We start from the raw sequence: 22,722 nt of genomic DNA, 5'->3' as shown, positions 1-22,722 counted from the left end.
GGTTCGAAAACAAGCCAAATAATTAGGTCTTGAATATACTTTTATTGTCTCTAAACCTCAGCATATATATACAATATTCAAAACGTAAATGCAGAAGTATACAATAAATGTAGTTTGAACTGATATATTTATGGCTCCATACAGAAGAAAAAGGCAGATGGAAGAAAATGCAGAATAAAACCAGTGAAGAGCAGGGGTGCCATAGGCACAATCAGAGAACACTGTATAAACATCAGAGGTCCGCGGTTGTTCAACACCCTCCCAGCGAGCTTAAGAAATATTGCTGGAACAACCGTGGACATTTTCAAGAGGAAACTAGATTGTTTCCTCCAAAGAGTGCCGGACCAGCCGGGCTGTGGTGGATATGTGGGCCTGTGGGCCGCTCCAAGCAACAGCCTGGTGGACCAAACTCTTACAAGTCAAGCCTGGCCTCGGGCCGGGCTTGGCGAGTAGAAGGACTCCCAGAACCCCATCAAGCAGGTATACAGGAACACATCAATTTAACTGGTATATTGAGTGAAAAGTTGGATGCTGGACACGTCAAGAGTCAATGTGAACACACATTTATATGCCCTCCAAGCCTGGAACACATGTGTATATAGCCTCCAAGTCTGGAACACATATGTAACTAATCTGTTATATGCTATCTGAGCATATAGACTTTAAAAAGCTCAAACCTGTCCATAAATGTTAAATACGTGTAATGTCTGAACATTTAAGTTTAAAAACTCAGAATTGAGCACATGTTCATAAATATTCAATGTGAACATATAAATATATATGCAATAGTGTCTTAAGCTTGACTCCATATTTATATAATCTCCAAGCGAAAAGTTTCCTCATAATTTGCTCCATAGCATTGCCCAACTTTGCAGGATGACTGGTCTTTGTCCAGGGATGGTCATAGGTGGGACTTAATCCTCACTATAAGAATCATCTAGTATGTCATTTTATACATGATTAAATGTAGATAGTGTTAGCAAAAATGGTTACCGGAATGAAGGCGAAAGTGGTGAAGAGTAGAGAAGGTGATGAAGGGTGGGGAAGATAGTGAAGGGCAGGGAAGATGGTGAAGGGCAGGGAAAATGGTGAAGGGCAGGGAAGATAGTGAAGGGCAGGGAAGATGGTGAAGGGCAGGGAAGATGGTGAAGGGCAGGGAAGATGGTGAAGGGCAGGGAAAATGGTGAAGGGCAGGGAAGATAGTGAAGGGCAGGGAAGATGGTGAAGGGCAGGGAAGATGGTGAAGGGCAGGGAAGATGGTGAAGGGCAGGGAAAATGGTGAAGGGCAGGGAAGATGGTGAAGGGCAGGGAAGATGGTGAAGGGCAGGGAAGATGGTGAAGGGCAGGGAAGATGGTGAAGGGCAGGGAAAATGGTGAAGGGCAGGGAAGATGGTGAAGGGCAGGGAAGATGGTGAAGGGCAGGGAAAATGGTGAAGGGCAGGGAAAATGGTGAAGGGCAGGGGAAGGTGATAAAGGACAGGGGTATAAGTGGAAGTAAACAATGAGGAGTTGCTGCGTGTTGTAAAAGTGAGATCACAGGAATAACTAAACGTCACCTCGACTTTCCAAAAAATGTCTGCAAGTTAGGTTTTAAGTTGTGGGAAAAACTGTATGCTCACCATTTTCTTTAGGCGAGTCACCGATAATTATAAATTTATTTAATTATACACATACGGACACACACATTGTACAGTATATATGTAAGTATTTACTTTTGTATATACAGTATATTTGTTGCTAGAAATAGGATAGCTTGAGGAAATGCTTACACAACTATTATCTTCTGTAACCTGTGAAGAAAGATAAACTTAACATAATTTAACACTGAAAGATCTAAGGTAATATTTAACAAAGTAAACATTATAAACATATGTTTTAATTAACAGTTAACAAAATGGAGATCAGGATATTTCAACATTATAATTTCCGTTTTCTATTCCGGGGACAATGCTGTATTCTCTCCCCCCCCCCCCCGTAGGCCAATTATGGAACATTGCCAGTAAACAACCCTTAACTCCCGGGGTACCTATTTTCTACTGAGTGAACAGTGGTGTCAGCTGAAAGAAAAAGTGCTCAAACTCCTCCTTTCGGCTGTGAATCGACTGCAATATATTTCCTTACGCTGGACGCTTACTTAAGACAGCATTCAACCCATCACTGTATCACAATACGTGTTGCCTACAGGAAGTGGCCGTTACATCACAGCACTTGTCTGCAGCTGCCAGCATTATTACACACAGTTCTATTGGTATTCGAGATACCAATAGAGATAATCATTCATTTTTGTCGGGGGCAGGCAGCCTGTGAATGTATCGTAGGCATATATTTGCCCGAAATGCTGTGCGTATAGTTACAGCCCCGCTCCTGTACCAGACAAGTCCACTTCGGGCTCACCATAGCCCGTGCTACTTGGAACTTTTTGTTCCCAGTAGCTGAATCTAAAAGAACAATAGGAGCTGTGCGTATTAGTGGCTTTAGGCATAGTATGTACCAGCTCTATCTAGACATCCAACATTATGTTTGTAACTCATCTTGAATGTACTTTTACCTGAATAAACATTATTATTATTATTATCATCGCGTTCCCCCATCCCTCACCCCTAGTTGAGCTACTGACCCTCCTCAAGATGTAACCCCACAACAAGCTGACAACTCTTGGATACCTATTGTTAGGTGAACAGAGGTATTAGGTGATAGGAAACGTGCCTAACCATTTATGTCCCGCCCGGGATTCGAAGCTTTGTGATTCGAGAACGAAGCCAACAACAATAGAGAGACTCTGTGACTGATACGGTACTTTCTTTATGTTTCAGGAGGAACCCCATTATTTGATATAGGAATAAGACCTCAAGAGGATGAACCAAAATTAAGATTTGAATAAGAATGTGCTTCAAGCACTTAAGACCTTGAAGAAGTTTGTAGTCAAGAATCAGCGCCTGGCTGGCTTGCCACACGACAGGCATACTAAGGTGGGTCTATCTTGAGATGGTTTCGGGGATTAGCGTCCCCGCGGCCCGGTCCTCGACCAGGCCTCCTTTTTGTTACACACCATTTGACATGCATGTAAATTTTTTAGGGGGGCCTGATAGCTGAGTGGACAGCGCTCTGGACTCGTAATCCTAGGGTCCGGGTTCGATCCCGGCTGATGGCGGAAACAAAATGGGCAGAGTTTCTTTCACCCTGATGCCCCTGTTACCTAGCTGTAAATACGTACCTAGGAGTTAGACAGCTTCCTGGGTGTGTATGTGTTGGGATGGGGAATTGTAGTAACAGTTGATTGATTGACAGTTGAGAGGTGCGCTGAAAGAGCAGACCTCAACCCCCGCAAGCACAACTAGGTGAATACATTCCCAGGAAGCAGCCCGTAGCAGCAGTCTAACCTCCAGGTACCTGCTTACTGCTAGGTGAACATCAGGGTGAAACAAACCCGGAACCTTAGGACTACGAACCCCGAGCGCTGTCCACTCAGCCGTCAGGCCCCTGGGTGGGTCAGTCCTACAGGTAAACTCTTCTGGGAGGCCAAGAAAATCAAATTAAAGAGCGAATGTTGTTAGTGAAGCAATTACACACACACAGATGCTAGAAGTAAACCGGGAGAGTATCAGCTGAGTTAAGCATTCTAAACTGTGATGTCCGTGATATCATTCACAAACAATTGAGGTTCTATGTTAATGGTTTATTGTGCATTTTATACTTGTTCTGAGCAGTAGTTTATTGTGCACCCCATACTCATCCTGTGAGCGGTAGTTTATTGTGCACCCCATACTCATCCTGTGAGCGGTAGTTTATTGTTCACCCTATACTCATCCTGTGGGCAGTAGTTTATTGTGCACCCCATACTCACCTTATGAGCGGTAGTTTATTGTGCACCCCATACTCACGTTATGAGCGGTAGTTTATTGTGCACCCTATACTCACCTTGTTGAGCGGTAGTTTATTGTGCACCCTATACTCATCCTGTGAGCGGTAGTTTATTGTGGTGAGCGGTAGCACAAATTAGGGATTACAGAGTGCACAAAGATGTTAATGAGGCTTCAGTAGATGTTATTAGACATTTACAATTGATTTGCATGCCTTATTTTTAAGTATAATGTCAGCTAGCAAGAGAACTTGTGTACTACGACGGTCTGGTCTCAATATTACGCATTGTAGGTAAATCTTTAGATAACATAACATAATTTTAAATATTAGATATTATACGGCAATAGACCATCCTGTGCTCTCGAGCATTCCCAACGTCACTAAAATGATATACTAAACTCCTAGCCTAGTTAATCACGATGTTTGATAAATGAACAAAATGTGTATTGATAACAAATGTTTATCTGATTATATGGCTTAGTTGTCTCTTCTGATTACTACCTCACCTTTACTCCTATTTTTGATTGTTCAATAAACCCTTGAACTATATGTTTAACACATCTCTAACCCTGTCCATGGAGGACAGAAGAAAATGTATATATGTTGGTTAGCACTGTAAATGTATGGCCACGTTTGTGGTAGAAAATAATAATAAAAAAAAACTCCTATTTTATAGGAGTTTATACTCCTATAAACTTTACTCCTGTTTAGTAGTCCCTTCTAAAAGTTTTTGAATTCTTATCATTGTTTAATATTTTAAACACCAACTTGTCCTCTCGCATAACACATCGTATTTTGAAGTCAAAATCCTCAAAGTAAAAAAAAAAAAATCATTGCGGCTTGATTTTATCATAGACGTACTAAAAATCATAGCGGCTTGATTTTATCATAGACGTACTAAAAATCATAGCGGCTTGCCGAATTGACGTGATGTCCCGTTTTCTATTCCTGGGTCCTCGATTAGGTTAGATTCGAGAAATTTAGTACATCATTTTGGTGACGTTGGGAACGTTTGAGAGGTCAGGCTGCACAATTATACCATAAACGGTGAAGAAAATCAACCTGAATTGTATGAACACCAAAGGAATTCAGGTATTGTAGAGTGAACAGTGTGTGACGTGGTGTCTCCCCATCTCAGGACTGACAAACACAGTTAGCAGCACCTCAAGTTCAATAAATCACTGAACTATATGTTTAACAGATCACCAACCCTGTCCATGGAGGACACAAGAAAATGTATATATATATGCTGGTTAGCATCGTAAATGTGTGGCCACGTCTGTGGTCACGTTAGTTCACAGGTAAAGCCGCCAGAGATTGAGAAAAGATGTACAGGTTCGTAAGTGTTTGCGTAACTGCTTCGGGAATCTGAACCGAGTCCTTTAGTCCAAAACTCCAAGAAAATTTCGCCTTCAATAAGATGGGCGCCACCTCGCCTTCCTCAGATTGTGAGTTTTAAATTAAAACTTTCCCAGAGCTTTGGATATATATTTTCTTGGGAAGTGTAGGCCTACATCAGCAAGCCAAAGGATATCTTGTACATAAATATGACATTGTTTATGCTGTGTCACGCATCACGAGACTTGTGTTGGACATGTTTTCCCCAGGCTGAATTTCCAGTTATATTGATATGTAAGTTTAGTTATATATATATGTATGTATATATATATATATATATATATATATATATATATATATATATATATATATATATATATATATATATATATATATGTCGTACCTAGTAGCCAGAACTCACTTCTCAGCCTACTATGCGAGGCCCGATTTGCCTAATAAGCCAAGTTTTACTGAATTAATATATTTTCTCTAATTTTTTTCTTATGAAATGATAAAGCTACCCATTTCATTATGTATGAGGTCAATTTTTTTTTATTGGAGTTAAAATTAACGTAGATATATGACCGAACCTAACCAACCCTACCTAACCTAACCTAACCTATCTTTATAGTTTAGGTTAGGTTAGGTAGCCGAAAACGTTAGGTTAGGTTAGGTTAGGTAGGTTAGGTTGTCGAAAAAACATTAATTCATGAAAACTAGGCTTATTAGGCAAATCGGGCCATGCATAGTAGGCTGAGAAGTGAGTTCTGGCTACTAGGTACGACATATATATATATATATATATATATATATATATATATATATATATATATATATATATTCGGCATAAGAAATGCGGTTGTGTGGTTGAATGTCATCTTTTCCAAGAGCACATTATGGTTGGATTATAAAGCAAAGGCTTAGAAACAAAAATTGATGGGTAACTCCCATCAGTAACCCTCCATCGTGGGGCTCAGTATTTGCAGGTGTGGATGCGACAGATGTGTATCACAGGCAACTTAAACAGACCGAGGAGACAGAGTTACCATCAGTGGAAAGCACAACACATGATTAGCACCGGGACGAGGAGGATCATGGTGAGATATATGTAGACTCGCGGCTCACACTTGGTTTCCAGGACGTACGAGTTGTCCCAGCCAGCCTCCTGCGGGACCTCCACTACCGCCTGCTCGTCCGACCAGAACCTCAGCGGCATGGAACATTCTGTTGTGTTCAAGCACAGCTCTTCAGAGTTCTTGACGTCGTACACGACTCGCTCCATCGTCAGGTTGAAGAATAGATCATTGACATAGATCTCATTGTCGCTGGAAAACACGAAGTAGTAAGTGCCTGTGACGGGGATGTCGTAGACAATCTTGTTGATGTCCACAGTCTGGTAGCTGCAGCTCCTGTAGGGTAAGAGCGGCAGAGTGAGGATGACGCCCTCACAGCTCGCCAGAGCCTCCTCGCTGCTGGAATACGAAGATCTGTGCTCTTCTCTCGAATTGTCGTTTACTGTTGACTGGTTAAATCTGCCTCTCTCAAACTTCACCCCCTCAGGGAAGAAGATGTGACCAATCGCCTGCTCTTCTTTTAATCTGTCAATTTTCCTTTTATTGAGATCTGCTTCGGTGTTTGTGTCCAAAAGATCGTTAGAGTCTAGTTCCTCAAAGGCACCGTTGCCAGTATCTTCTTCATCGTCGGCAAATCTCTTGAACCGTGATCGTCTTGTATTTTCGTCTTCAACCAATAGTTCTTCAGTATTATTTTCATCTCGAGACATTCCCTTCTTGTTTAGTTTATCATTTAGACGTTTACGTTTACCTTTCTTCCTTTTGACTTTTAATTTTCTTCTGGCTTTCCTCAGCTGGCCTGGGTGTGTACCACCTGGAAGTGTACCACCTGGGAGTGTACCACCTGGGTGTGTACCACCTGGGAGTGTACCACCTGGGAGTGTACCACCTGGGAGTGTACCACCTGGGAGTGTACCACCTGGGAGTGTACCACCTGGGTGTGTACCACCTGGGAGTGTACCACCTGGGTGTGTACCACCTGGGAGTGTACCACCTGGGAGTGTACCACCTGGGTGTGTACCACCTGGGAGTGTACCACCTGGGAGTGTACCACCTGGGAGTGTACCACCTGGGTGTGTACCACCTGGGAGTGTACCACCTGGGAGTGTACCACCTGGGAGTGTACCACCTGGGTGTGTACCACCTGGGAGTGTACCACCTGGGAGTGTACCACCTGGGAGTGTTTCAACTGACGGTACACTCTGCCTGATTTCGGAGATGTTTTTTCTGCTGTTGTTAGCATCAGTCTCCGTCTGTCCGTCGACCAGTGCTACTATTTCGGGCACAACGTGTGTTGAATTGTCTGTATTATTTTGTAATGCTAAGTCCTTGTCTGTAATCTGGTTCTCAAACGCAAAATTACGAGTCTTACCCTCAGTGTGAAGAATTCGCAGAATCTCCGTTTTGTCTTTGCTGATTTTGATGGCCTTCCGCAAGAGTTCACTGATGCTCTGACGACGCTCTTCCGAGAAGAGCGGAACACTCGAGTGGGAAGTGTCGTCTGCGATCCCAGATTTTCTGTTGTCTGTGAGCGAGTGTTCTTGCGGAGCTGTGAAGCCCGGCATGTTGTGTCGTTGGAGCTCGTGGCGTTCATTGCTGGCCACATCGTCCTCCTCCTCCTCCTCTTCGGCAGAGTCCTCCTCCCCGATCCAAGCGCAGCGGTGGAGGTTCTCCGCCCCGCGTAGCACCATCAGCTGCCCTCCATCCCATCTGTTACACAACAATAAATACACTCAAGTACTACAAATAAATGCAGATGATGAGTCACAATAACGTGGCTGAAAAATGTTGACCAAGCCACACACTAGAAATTGAAGAGACGACGACGTTTCGGTCTGTCAGTTGTCCTGGACGGACCAATCGACTTAACAATGGTCCAGGACGGACCGAAACGTCGCTGTCTCTTCAATTTCTAGTGTGTGGTTTGGTCTACTACAAATAAATATATAATAGATTATCTTAACTTGTCCTATCTCGTAAAAGTATATATTTCTAAGAATTACTTGTGTCTAACCGATGATTCCTGTATGTTAACCAATTCAAGATAAAAATAATTTAAAACAAATATATTCCAATAGCCAAACATGCATTTAAAGAGCAACATTTTGTTATTAGAGTTTTATATTTAAGTTCAGTAGTATAACAATGAGCTGACACAGGGGAGACATCTCCCGTCACGCAGGGTGCAGTCCCACCTCCACAGATCTCCAGTATCAGCTAATGATACTGGAGATACCAAAGGCCCACCACTTACGGGCTATTCATGCCCGTGCCACATTTTGGGTGGCTTAATCTTCATCAATCATCAATCAATGAGCTGAGGCTGTGAGGCAATACTGGGAACATGAATTAAAGAGGCTGGAGTAAAGATGAGAGCAAGTGTGGTCTATAGCTCCAACATCTTTACCTAACCCGTCCTGGTGGTGAGCGCCCGGTACTTGACGTACGGGGCGGTGTAAACAATGCGATGAATGTGTAAACAATGAATGTGTAACAATGTGTAAACTCTTACTAAACAAGTGGCCTCGATGCCTCACAATTGTCAAATTTGTGACATTTGAGGAAATAAATGAATTTTGTACCAAGACTGTGAACATTTATAGGTCTATTTGCTAATGTCTATTTATGTATATGTATCAGTATATGTTGATTTATGTATATGTATCAGTATATGTTGATTTATGTATATGTATCAGTATATGTTGATTTATGTATATGTAGCAGAGAGGTGAGCGCAGTGCTCACAACCCAAGGGTCCAAGGGCAAAGCTCTGCATGGGGCAGATGTGTGAGCACGTTTCCTGACACCTGATGCCTCTCTTCACCTGGCAATAAGGGGTATCCAGGAGTTAGGCAACTGTTGCGAGTTGTACCCCGGGAAAGGTTCATATTTGCCCTAAGAAGCTATATATATATATATATATATATATATATATATATATATATATATATATATATATATATATATATATATATATATGTCGTACCTAGTAGCCAGAACGCACTTCTCAGCCTACTATGCAAGGCCCAATTTGCCTAATATGCCAAGTTTTCATGAATTAATTGTTTTTCGACTACCTAACCTACCTAACCTAACCTAACCTAACTTTTTCGGCTACCTAACCAAACCTAACCTATAAAGATAGGTTAGGTTAGGTTAGGTAGGGTTGGTTAGGTTCGGTCATATATCTACGTTAATTTTAACTCCAATAAAAAAAAATTGACCTCATACATAATGAAATGGGTAGCTTTATCATTTCATAAGAAAAAAATTGGAAAAAATATATTAATTCAGGAAAACTTGGCTTATTAGGCAAATCGGGCCTTGAATAGTAGGCCAAAAAGTGAGTTCTGGCTACTAGGTACGACATATATATATATATATATATACATATATATATATGATTGACCAGACCACACACTAGAAGGTGAAGGGACGACAACGTTTCGGTCCGTCCTGGACCATTCTCACAATCGACTTGAGAATGGTCCAGGATGGACCGAAACGTCGTCGTCTCTTCACCTTCTAGTGTGTGGTCTGGTCAACTTACTTTAGCCACGTCATTGTGACTCATCGCCTGTATATCTATGATTATTTCCATGATTGTTTGATTACTGTTTGTGTAATCATCTAGAGAGTCCAGCTCACTTCTGAGCTTCTTCTAGACTGCATGCTTTTCCTGTTCCAGTAATACCCACATTTTATTGGGTAGGCTTTTGCCTCTAACTTGGTATGCGCCTGAGGTCTGGTATGCTAGCTGCTTAGAGAACAGTGTATATCATTCCAAGTGAACCCAAAGCCAAGGCACTGTAGAGTGATTGACTGAGCTGTTGCTGCTGGTTGTTAAAACCGTGTTGATAATTCATAGTCAAATTTCTCTTTCATGTACGTGTATTTTGTTACATATTGTTTCACAAAGGTATGCCCTTTGTGAAACAATTATATGTGCGTTATTATATATATAGGTGCATCTACACGTTGTTACGTAAAGGTAGGCTTACATTTTTTTATATAAATAAAGGTCTACAAGATGTTACATAAGAGTAAGCGTACATGTTGTTATATAGTGGGTAAGAAAGTCTACCCATATTTTCGTTAGTTAGTCCCTATGGGCAGCCTTCTCTACGTGGTGGGCAGCAGGACCCACCTGGAGCAGGAGGAGAGGGTGACGGTGGAGCCCTTCAGCAAGAAGAAGCCCCAGTACTCCTTAACGTCGTCCCTGAGGGCGAGAGAGTGGAGCATGACGTGTGTGCGCCGCTGGGGGTCGACGCCGGGGGCGCTCCTCGACAGGTACCCGTTGAAGGTACCGTTCATGTGGGCCTTCTGCGCCTGCGGGAGGAGCACCAAGACATGGTCAGGATCACCGGGACACGGCCAATATCACCAAGACATGGTTAGAATCACCAAGACACAGTCAGCAGGGGAAAAAACAGGAATCAAGGCGACTCGTAAATAAACCTGGTTCACCGCTTACAATTTACTCCAGGTTATGGAGACAATAAATGTAGAGCAAGTATGTCAAACCACACAAATAAATTACAAATTATTTAATGTGAAAACAAATTATATTGGCTTTTTAGAATTACAAAATAAATATTACAGTACTGTACAGTACTAGATTTGAACCAGATTATACAACATTTTATTTGAAGCTGTTGGATACAGCGATACAGTAGATTCTAAAATATTTGTAGTATATATTGTAACGATACTTATTTTGTGATATCTAAGACCATAGATTAGTGTGAGTAATCTCTTATCTTACCTATTATTGTAGTGTATCCCTTATAATATTATACTGTGGGAGTTTTTTATTATTTTCTACCACAGACGTGGCCACACATTTACAATGCTAACCAGCATATATACATTTTCTTCTGTCCTCCATGGACAGGGTTAGAGAAGTGTTAAACATATAGTTCAAGGGTTTATTAAACACTCAACCACAGAAGGTGATTCGGTGCTTTTAAAATGCTAAGCTAACCTACATACGTAAATACATAGATACACAGATTTACGTATGCCCTACATAAAGTGTTCGATGTGTCTTTTACATAGTGTCATTAATGTACATTTACAAAGGTGAAATGTAATTCCGATTAGCTTCCACATATACTTTATACACATACATATACATACACACACATATACGTACATATACATATATACACACATATACATACATATATATAAACACATACATTTGTCTCTTTTACTCTGACAGGGTGAGATAGCTGATAGAGAAACTAGTGTGCAATTAAGCACTTAACCACTGAAGGTGATTAAGATGCTTATAAAAGCTCAGGTTATATAGTTACATCACATACATACATTATATAGTTGATACATTACATGGTTAATCTTGGGTACAAGTCCAATATATCATCAAGTGTTCCAGTACTCATATAGTAGTTACAGAGTTCAGCACACCTTAGCCCAGGAGGGCGAAAGTCAGTCAATATGGGACATTTTACAATATAATGTTCAAGTGAGTGCATGTTTTCTCTTTCACAAAGTTGACACATTGTGTACTCGACATTTGGGTTTTGAGAAAGGGGACTCAACAGTCCCCGACTGACACAGTCGGGGACTGTGGGAGTGAGAGAACACGCAGCCACCAGTGACTCCTGGCACCTGTCCTCACCCGTGCTTGGCACTGGTGACACCCGTACCTAACATTAACAGTGACCCCATGCACCTAACACCAACAGTGACCCTCACACTAGGCACCAACAGTGACCCCCACACACCAACAGTGACCCTCACACTAGGCACCAACAGTGACCCTCACACACCAACAGTGACCCCCACACACCAACAGTGACCCTCATACTAGGCACCAACAGTGACCCTCCCACACCAACAGTGACCCTCCCACACCAACAGTGACCCCACACACCAGTAGTGACCCCCACACACCCGTAGTGACTCCCACACACCAACAGTGACCCCCACACACCAACAGTGATCCCCACACACCAACAGTGACCCTCACACACCAACAGTGACCCCCACACACCAACAGTGACCCCCACACACCAACAGTGACCCCCACACACCAACAGTGACCCCCACACACCAACAGTGACCCCCACACACCAACAGTGACCCCCACACACCAACAGTGACCCCCACACACCAACAGTGACCCTCACACACCAACAGTGACCCTCACACACCAACAGTGACCCTCACACACCAACAGTGACCCCACACACCAACAGTGACCCCCCCACACCAACAGTGACCCCCACACACCAACAGTGACCCACACACACCAACAGTGACTCCCACACACCAACAGTGACCCCCACACACCAACAGTGACCCCCACACACCAACAGTGACCCTCACACACCAACAGTGACCCCACACACCAACGGTGACCCCACACACCAACAGTGACCCCCACACACCAACAGTGACCCTCACACACCAACAGTGACCCTCACACACCAACAGTGACCCCACACACCAACAGTGACCCCCACACACCAACAGTGACCCCACACACCAACAGTGACCCTCACATACCAACAGTGACCCCCACACACCAACAGTGACCCCACACACCAACAGTGACACACACACACACACCAGTAGTGACCCACACACACCAGTAGTGACTCCCACACACCAACAGTGACCCCACACACCAACAGTGACCCTCACATACCAACAGTGACCCCCACACACCAACAGTGGCCCCCACACACCAACAGTGACCCTCACACACCAACAGTGACCCCCACACACCAACAGTGACCCACACACCAGTAGTGACCCCCACACACCAACAGTGACCCACACACCAGTAGTGACCCCCACACACCAACAGTGACCACACACACCAGTAGTGACCCACACACACACCAACAGTGACCCACACACACCAGTAGTGACTCCCACACACCAGTAGTGACCCCACACACCAACAGTGACCCCCACACACCAACAGTGACCCCCACACACCAACAGTGACCCCCACACACCAACAGTGACCCCCACACACCAGTAGTGACCCCACACACCTGGCACCAGACACTGGAGACGTGGCGACTAAGGAGCCGCTGGTCAGTGGGCACCATGGGGTAGTGCCCCGGAGGGTAGAGGACCAGACGCACGTACAAGGGTATAGTGATGAGCAGCGCCGGTAGCACTAGCGCGAACACGCACAGCCGCACCACGCGACGCGGACCTCGTAGTAACTCTGCAAGAACATCGGTAATAATAATAATAATAATAATAATAATAATAATAATAATAATAATAATAATAATAATAATAATAATAATAATAATAATAATAATAATAATAAATTGATTGATGAAGATTAAGCCACCCTAAAGGTGGCACGGGCATGAATAGCCCGTAAGTGGTGGCCCTTTTGAGCCATTATCAATATCATTAGATGATACTGGAGATCTGTGGAGGTGCGACTGCACCCTGCGTGACAGGAGATATCTCCCGTCAAAGTAATCACAGAGAAGGGAAGGGCATTTTCAAGGGAAAGCGCCAAGCCATTACGACTGTATAGCACTGGGAAGGGGTCAGGATAAGGATTTAGGATGGGACGGGGAGAAAGGAGTGGTGTCCAATCACTTGGATGGTCGGGGATTGAACGCCGACCTGCACGTAGCGAGACCGTTGCTCTACCGGTCAGCCCAAGTGGAGAGAATAATCACACTAACGTGACTGCATCAATGAAAAAATCCATAGGAGCCGTGGTGAAGGTTCGAACCTAGACCAGCTCTACCCAGCGCAAAACTTACAAAATAGCAAAGCAAGTTATTATGTAAATACTTAATAAGTCTATATATATATATATATATATATATATATATATATATATATATATATATATATATATATATATATATATATATATATATATATATATATATATATATATATATATATATATATGTATATATGTACTATATTAGTTACATCGTTGCTCCCATCGCTCGGGCGTCACCTATTTACATCCTATTTTCTTACAAAACGAATTATTTCCCAAGTCATTCTGGTTTAACGCTTTCTCCTTATAATTACTAATGATTATTAATGAGTAGGCAAAGAGCACGAAGTGTTTAAAATATGCACCAACTTGCAGCATGACACAGTTATCCTGTTTAAACCATTTGCTCAACATTGTGTTAATATATTATAATATTATGTGATCTTTATGAACATTTGACCAGTGGACAGAAATCAGTCTGCGCAATAATCTGGAAGGTTGCAATGTTACTCTTAAAAACTGCATGCTATTGATGGATTATTGCCACAGAGAGATGGCTGGACCTGTGGGAATCGCCATGATGTGCGGTTGTGTCGCTATGGGGGGTAGAAATAGCCTAAGCTATTCTATCCCTTTGGGATGTATTTCTTTCTTTCTTGTCTCAATAAACATACTTGAACTTGTTGTGTCGGTTTCGCTTTGATGTCCAAAGGATTTGGAAAGGATTGGGGAGGTGAAATTCTGGAAGAGAATGCGGGTGTAGAAAGAGAGAGAGAGAGAGAGAGAGAGAGAGAGAGAGAGAGAGAGAGAGAGAGAGAGAGAGAGAGAGAGAGAGAGAGAGAGAGAGAGAGAGAGAGAGGGGGGGGAGGGGGGGAAGTTTGAAAGTTCGGTGGCCTGTCCACCATGGGTTGGCGTATGTGTGTGTCGTTTGTTTGGGTATGTGGTATGTTGGGTTGTCAGTACATTGGCTGGGGGGGGGGGAGGGCTAGTGTTTGTGTCCTAGCTGGTGTCTGGAAGCCCTAGAGCCGTTGGAGTTGGCTGCAGGAGATTAATCTTAGCAACATCAGTGTGGTTACTCTTCTGGTAGCACAAAAAAGGCTTTTTGTTGTTTATTTTTTTATAGTTTTATTTAATTTTTTTGTTTATATATTTATTTTTTATTGTTTATTTATTTATTTATTTATTTATTTATTTATTTTATTAGGCATTTATCGGGTCCGGGATGGGCATCTGGGTCATCTGGCAGACGACTTAGTATTTGAGGTCTTGGGAAGCCCTGAGCATAGTTGTGTCTGGTGACGCTCCTGATTTTTGTTGGGGGCTCCCTCAACAACAACCCGTCATCTTACAAATTACGTCGCTTTTCGCTCGCATGTGCTAAAAAAAGGCCGTATTTTGAAATTGAAAATAAATTCTGGATTTTTTTTTTCCAAAACAGCAAGTTAAGGGTCCTCTGGTAGGTTAGGAGGAGAGGTAGTTCTAAGGTTTCAAAACATCATGGAAAACGTTAATTGAAAGTTTCCTCTCCTAACCTAACAGACTAAGCCAGAGAACCCAAAACAGAAAACGGGACAGTACGTCACTTTCGGGAGCCGATTTCATTTTGAATTACTCACTTTCTTAGCCTGAGTGCACATACGCGCGAAAAGCGACGTAATCTGTAAAAGGACGAGTAGGTTAAGCAACTCGTCCTCGACTCAAGTCCATTACATCCAGCGGTCGACCCCACAGACGCATTCATAAATTTTTACATGCTGTTCATTCAAAACGGGAATTTTCTCTAATGTAAATTAATATTATAATATATTAGCATATTGTGCATATGTATATAGGCATTGGTTAGGTCAGGTGTTTAGGTTCTGTTGGCGATTATTTATATTTGTAGTTCGCGGGTGAAGCATTTACAGCGTTGTGGTTCCAACAAAATTCGTCAGTGAAGCACTTGTTCCGGAAGTGTTCGAACGTCAACAGTTGTGAGTCGTGTGTAAACCGTTTTTCATTTATAAACAGTGGGTTTGTCGAGTGCATGGAATCACTTTTGGGCCTTAGTTTGGAGGACGGGCTGGTATAAAAATAACATTCCGTCCTCTAAACAAAGGCCCTAAGGCCATTCCATGCACCCGCCAAACCAATTGTTTATGAATGAAAACCAGTTTACACACGACTCACAACTGATTTTGTTCGAACACTTTCGGAACAAGTGCTTCACTGACTAATTTTGTTCGAATCACAACGCTGTAAATGCTTCACCCGGGTACTACAAATATAAATAATCGCCAACAGAACCTAAACACCTAACCTAACCAACGCCAAACTATACATAGAATTTATATGTATAATAATATTAATTTACACATGAGAACAAACCAATTTTTAATATACAGTATGTTAAAATTAATGAATGCGTCTGGGGAGGACGGCCGCTGCTTCAAACAGCCTAGTGTGAGGCCGGGTTGTGTGGGGAGGACGGCCGCCGCTTCAAACAGCCTAGTGTGAGGCCGGGTTGTCTGGGGAGGACGGCCGCCGCTTTAACCAGGCTATTGTGAGGACGGGTTGAGTAGTTACGTGTCCTTTTCACCAGGTGTCTTATACCGACCCAGCAGGCGGCGGCGGCGAGGTTAGTCCCGTGGTCCCACTTCCTGCAGTATGTTAACTCCGCCAAGATCTCTGATATTGTACAAATTTGAATTCAGAATTTAGACATTTCTTGAACATTGGTAATAAAATTATATCTAAATTCATAAATCTGTTCACATTTAATTACACAAGTAGATGTAGAATGTGGAAATAGTTTTCCTGACAGTTTACATTTGACTGTTTACTTCAACAGATGGTGTAAACTCTGTTAAAATCGAACTTTTACATAATTAGACATAATATGTTGTTCTTGTGTGGTAGTGTGATCATACTTGCAGTAACTAGTGTAAATTTGCTTCAGATCTACGAAGCTTTAATAATTCGTTGTTTCGGGGGACAGGCAGCTTGAGTGTATATATGCATGTTAGGCTTATATCGAGGTCCTCCGTGGTCGAATTACTGACATCCCCAGGATGCAACCCCATAGCAAGCTGACTAACTAATGGGTACTTGCTGCTTGGTGAACAGATGCATTAGGTGATAGGACATGCACCCAACTATTTCTGTCCCGCTCGGGATTCGAACCCGGGATTCTCGATTGTGAATCGAGAACGAACCCCACTGTGCTACTAAGACCATTCTGTACATTTATGTACAGAATGTTGTGTATGTAACATTAACAATTGTGTAACTAGCATCAAAAGATTGTCACTTTCTGAGCTAAACGAACTCTGGGGTTCAGTTCCTGAACCCATTATGTGCCTCTGTAACCCTTTCCTCCACCCCCGCCGCCTAGGGGCCTCGTAGCCTGGTGGATAGCGCGCAGGATTCGTAATTCTGTGGCGCGGGTTCGATTCCCGCACGAGGCAGAAACAAATGGGCAAAGTTTCTTTCACCCTGAATGCCCCTGTTACCTAGCAGTAAATAGGTACCTGGGTGTTAGTCAGCTGTCACGGGCTGCTTCCTGGGGGTGGAGGCCTGGTCGAGGACCGGGCCGCGGGGACACTGAAAAGCCCCGAAATCATCTCAAGATAACCCCTCATGGGATGGGTATGGAGTGCATAATAAAGAAAAATTGAATTAGTGAAGTGCTGTTCCCAGGCTGCTTTTTATTTTTTATATTTTTATTAACACATTTAGGTACATCTGCATTTGTGCAGCTGCCCTAGACTATATGAAGGGGAGTAGCGTGTCAAAAAGTTAGCTACGTTATGCTAAAATCCCCATCACACAGGATGGTTGACTTGGCATGTGATCAGTAGTCTGCACTGGTAGACTCTGGGTGCACTATGAGGCTATCGGACTCCTGGTTCACCCTTGACGACGAGCGGACGTCTGGACACCTCCGACTGGGAGCCGCCGGATCACATTTATTTTCGTGATTTGGATTTGCTACTGCCGCTTGGCATCCCTATTCCACGATCCGGTTGTACGACGCCTGGCGCACATATCACCTTAGGTCACGGGATTGTTGGTAGATTTTTTTGCCGTGTTCTGGTTGGTTCTCCCTGCGGAGTGACGGTGTCCGGCGCCGGCTTGGCCAGGAGGTGCCGGGGGTTGGTGGGGCTCCTGGTGTGCCCTCAGCCGTGGTGGGCGGCCGGCTTCTGCTCTGCCGGTGACCACTGGATGACTTTTGTGTTTTAGTTGGGGTCCGAGATTTTGGTTTTGCTACCCGGTGTTGTCTGTGCGGGGCGGGGCCGGGGTTCGTCACCCTGCGGGACTCCTGGGGGCTCCCCAATCATCTGCCTGTCTGCGTCTCTTTGCCGCGCGGCATAGTGACGCAGTGATTGGCGTCACTCGTTTCGCGATTAGGCTTGGCGTTTCACCCTTTCCGGGCTTCGCGATTAACCCTTCACGGGTACGCCGGGGCACATCCGATCCCACGATCGTCGTCGCCTCTAAATCAACAACAACAACATATGAGGATATCATCAACACAAGAGTGAAAAAAGTAATTGCAAAGCTTCAGGTACCTCATGCCAACGGGTCTGAAAGGTCTAATAACTGGGCATTCTGCGGTGTAGTGTGGGAGATCATGCCGCAGTTCCTGCTCACAGAGTTTGCACCTGGAGTGCTCAGGATTGGGAGGTCCGTCACCTGTAGCCACCTGCCACAGGTAACGGTAACCCAGCCTGATCCTGGCAACCACTGTGTCGCACAGTCTGGTCGACGTTTTGGGCTGCGCATAAACATAGATTTCAGACTGTGCTTCTAGGCAACCCAAGGTTATAGTGAACTCGTTCACTGAAAGCATGTTCTTTAGCTAACCCATCGATTGTATCACACATTCTGACGCCAACATAACAAACAAGATGGAATAATGAATAATAATTCGTTTTGTCGGAGACAGGAAGCCTGTGTATATATATAATTTAGTTAGACTAATATCGAGGTCCCCCCCCCTACTGACCCTCCCCAGGATGCAACCCCACAACAATTGCCTAACTCCAAGGTACCTATTTACTCCTAGGTGAACAGAGGAATTAAGTGAAAATAAGCATTTATCCCGCTCAGGGATCGAACCCGGGACTTCCAAGTATGAGTCGAGAACGAAGTCAACTGTACTACGAGACCCAATCTGCATGATATGTATTCCAATGCCATCATTAATAATTTTGATGTGTTTGTGTAGCGTCTGGCACCAATTTATTATAATGGTGTCTTAATGAGCTAAGCGCAGTTAAGGCTGATTAATGAATCATGCATTTAATATGAACATTTTGGAGATATATCAATAGTTTAATGCCATTAGTATGGCATATACTTTAGTCTGAAGGGATGAGGCTCAGTTGTTTATAAGGACTCGCCTCTAACATTATGAGCCATCCCTCATTGTGAGGTCCAACTACTTGGGCTGAACAGTAGAGAGACTGTCTCACTTCATGCAGGTCGGCGTTCAATCCCCGACCACCTAAGTGGTTGGGCACCATTCCTTTTCCCCCGTCCCATCTCAAACCCTTATCCTGACCCCTTCTAAGTGCTATATAGTCGTAATGGCTTGGCACTTTCTCCTGATAGTTCCCGCCGTTTCTCACTCATTGTGAGGACAACTACACCTCCAGGTGCACTCGTGGGTGTGGTGGTGTGGGAAACCACAAGTGTATCTGACTTGGAAGAGAGACTTTGTGAGTAGAGAATAAATCTGACTTGAAGTTTAACCAGTCTCCGTGGTGTAGTGGTAAGACACTCGCCTGGCGTTCCACAAGGGCTTTGTCATGGGTTCGTATCCTGGCCGGGGAGGATTTACTGGGCGCAAATCCTTAACTGTAGCCTCTGTTTACCTTAACAGTAAAATGGGTACTTGGTTGTAACAACGATTCTTCGCGGCGGGGATCGTATTCCAGGGACCTGCCCGAAACGCTACGCGTACTAGTGGCTGTACAAGAATGTAACAACTCTTGTATACATCTCCAAAAATAAAATAGAAGTTTTGTACTTTGCCTTAAGACGAACCTGTAGATGATTTAGCTTCTTAGGTGAGTATAATTTCTAAGTAATGATGTAAGTAAGTAATAAGTGAGTAATAACTTCTAAGGGACTATAATTTGGAAGGTTATAAACCTCTCACGGTCCGGGGAAGTACCATTGTTGTCTCTCTTGTATTAGATTGTGACTGATACATTCCATTTACATAATGAAAGATGTTGACCTTCAATAAATGTGTCGAAGGCTTTTGTGCAATGTTAGTGTGAGTTAGCCTAGCCATTTTCATACCAAATAAATTATTAATATTAGTAACACGAACAATGACGCCTCATATTAAACATATTTGTTATCCGGGGACACTTAAGGAAAATCCTCAATATTCAGTCTAAATTTGTCAAACTCTTTCAGGTACCAGAGCAAGTAGAGGTGCAGCATAGTTATCTAAAGATGTTATACAAGGTACCTTACCTAACAACATTTTTTTTCTGACATTCACACCCCAGCTTGGACGACACCCTGTCACAGCCTTCATAACTCTGGACCTGCTTGTATGTTGACGCCAGCAGCAGCTACACGATGGTCATGCGACGAGACCTCAAGTCCAAGGTATTTGAATGTGTTTACATAGTCAAGCAGGGATGAAGGAGCAGGGGGGAATGGACGAAGTGAACATCGACCTTCATGTGGCACAGATGCTCTAGGTGTGGTGACTCGACAGTCCACCTTAGGGCGTCACCCACCACCCTCACAGCTTCCACGTGTACCCTCACCCCCCTCAGGTGAAGTTTTATACTCCAGAATATTACCACTTATCTGGGTATATGTTCACCTGATTTGTCCATAATATTATCTCGATCACGTAGACTTGTAGATCTTCCGGGTTCGATAAACTAACCTTTATGTCACTCGCTATGGACGTGTTCACACGCTGGAGACAGTGGAGCCAGATAGGTGGAGCCGAGGTGGCGGGCCAGGCCTGGCGACCACACGCCAACCACGTGCTCGCCACGTGGCTGGCGCGCCGACCTGCTCAATGTTGACGGCTCCAGCGGACAACATTGCCAGCGATGAAGGACATATTTATATTGCCCTCTTACATGTCTTCCTGCTCGAGGACCATGCTAGTAAACACGTCGGTAAGATTCCTGGTGATAAGACGATAACTGTTGTAAGTTGCGTCGTCTACCACAGTACTTTGAATGTTAGTTTAGTTCATTTACTGTACACTCATTGATTGTTGCCGCCGGAGGAGGCTAGTTTATTGTGCACCCCATACTCATCCCGTGAGCGGTAGCGCAAAAAGCATTACAGAGGGCACAAAAGGTCTTTATCAGACCTCAACGGAGATTATTACATAAACAATTTCATCTATCCTTCACACTTTATAATTACAATGTCAGCTAATTATAGAGAATGTTCTATTTCAAGAGTTATATATTTACAGTAAGTTATTATACATTAATGGTGGGTCTTATCGCTAATACATAATTGTTTGACCAATGGAGATATTACAGAGTCATAGGGGAGCTGCTGTTTATTATTAGTTCTCACAATACACTACTTGTTTCTTAATCTCATATGTCGTTTATCTACTGGGAGCGAAATATGGATACAGTGGAAGGATTTCAGGTATTTTATCCTTAGTAATAAGATAGGTTGCCATATCATACAGCGTGAGCTTAGATTTATCTCTAAATGGCTCAATTTTACTACTATCCAAAATATAGTGCTCACCCACCCCATACCCATCCTGTGAGTGGTAGTGCACCCCCATACCCATCCTGTGAGTGGTAGTGGACCCCATACCCATCCTGTGAGTGGTAGTGGACCCCATACCCATCCTGTGAGTGGTAGTGGACCCCATACCCATCCTGTGAGTGGTAGTGGACCCCATACCCATCCTGTGAGTGGTAGTGGACCCCATACCCATCCTGTGAGTGGTAGTGGACCCCATACCCATCCTGTGAGTGGTAGTGGACCCCATACCCATCCTGTGAGTGGTAGTGGACCCCATACCCATCCTGTGAGTGGTAGTGGACCCCATACCCATCCTGTGAGTGGTAGTGGACCCCATACCCATCCTGTGAGTGGTAGTGGACCCCATACCCATCCTGTGAGTGGTAGTAAACCCCATACCCATCCTGTGAGTGGTAGTGGACCCCATACCCATCCTGTGAGTGGTAGTGGACCCCATACCCATCTTGTGAGTGGTAGTGGACCCCATACCCATCCTGTGAGTGGTAGTGGACCCCATACCCATCCTGTGAGTGGTAGTGGACCCCATACCCATCCTGTGAGTGGTAGTGGACCCCATACCCATCCTGTGAGTGGTAGTGGACCCCATACCCATCCTGTGAGTGGTAGTAAACCCCATACCCATCCTGTGAGTGGTAGTGGACCCCATACCCATCCTGTGAGTGGTAGTGGACCCCATACCCATCTTGTGAGTGGTAGTGGACCCCATACCCATCCTGTGAGTGGTAGTGGACCCCATACCCATCCTGTGAGTGGTAGTGGACCCCATACCCATCCTGTGAGTGGTAGTGGACCCCATACCCATCCTGTGAGTGGTAGTGGACCCCATACCCATCCTGTGAGTGGTAGTGGACCCCATACCCATCCTGTGAGTGGTAGTGGACCCCATACCCATCCTGCGAGTGGTAGTGGACCCCATACCCATCCTGTGAGTGGTAGTGGACCCCATAC

General features: G+C 44.0%; 1 protein-coding gene across 3 annotated transcripts in view; it reads right to left on the bottom strand.

Annotated features, from left to right (window-relative positions):
• Nucleotides 1-5,625: 5,625 nt before the first annotated feature.
• Nucleotides 5,626-22,722, bottom strand: part of LOC138358830 (uncharacterized) — a 64,126-nt gene continuing 47,029 nt past the window's right edge. For 2 of the 3 annotated variants that reach the window (XM_069317063.1, XM_069317062.1), the window contains 3 exons: nt 13,304-13,482; nt 10,420-10,601; nt 5,626-7,982 (listed from right to left, as the gene is read on the bottom strand). In XM_069317063.1, the coding sequence (XP_069173164.1) occupies nt 6,248-7,982; nt 10,420-10,601; nt 13,304-13,482 (2,096 nt within the window). In that variant the 3' untranslated portion in view covers nt 5,626-6,247. The remainder of the gene's footprint in view (nt 7,983-10,419; nt 10,602-13,303; nt 13,483-22,722) is intronic. The other variant, XM_069317064.1, reaches the window with a different exon arrangement.

This window comes from Procambarus clarkii, chromosome 86 (genome assembly GCF_040958095.1).
Source record: "Procambarus clarkii isolate CNS0578487 chromosome 86, FALCON_Pclarkii_2.0, whole genome shotgun sequence".
Lineage (NCBI taxonomy): Eukaryota > Metazoa > Arthropoda > Malacostraca > Decapoda > Cambaridae > Procambarus > Procambarus clarkii.
Note: the sequence above shows the minus strand (reverse complement) of the source record. Positions and strands in the feature narration are given on the sequence as shown.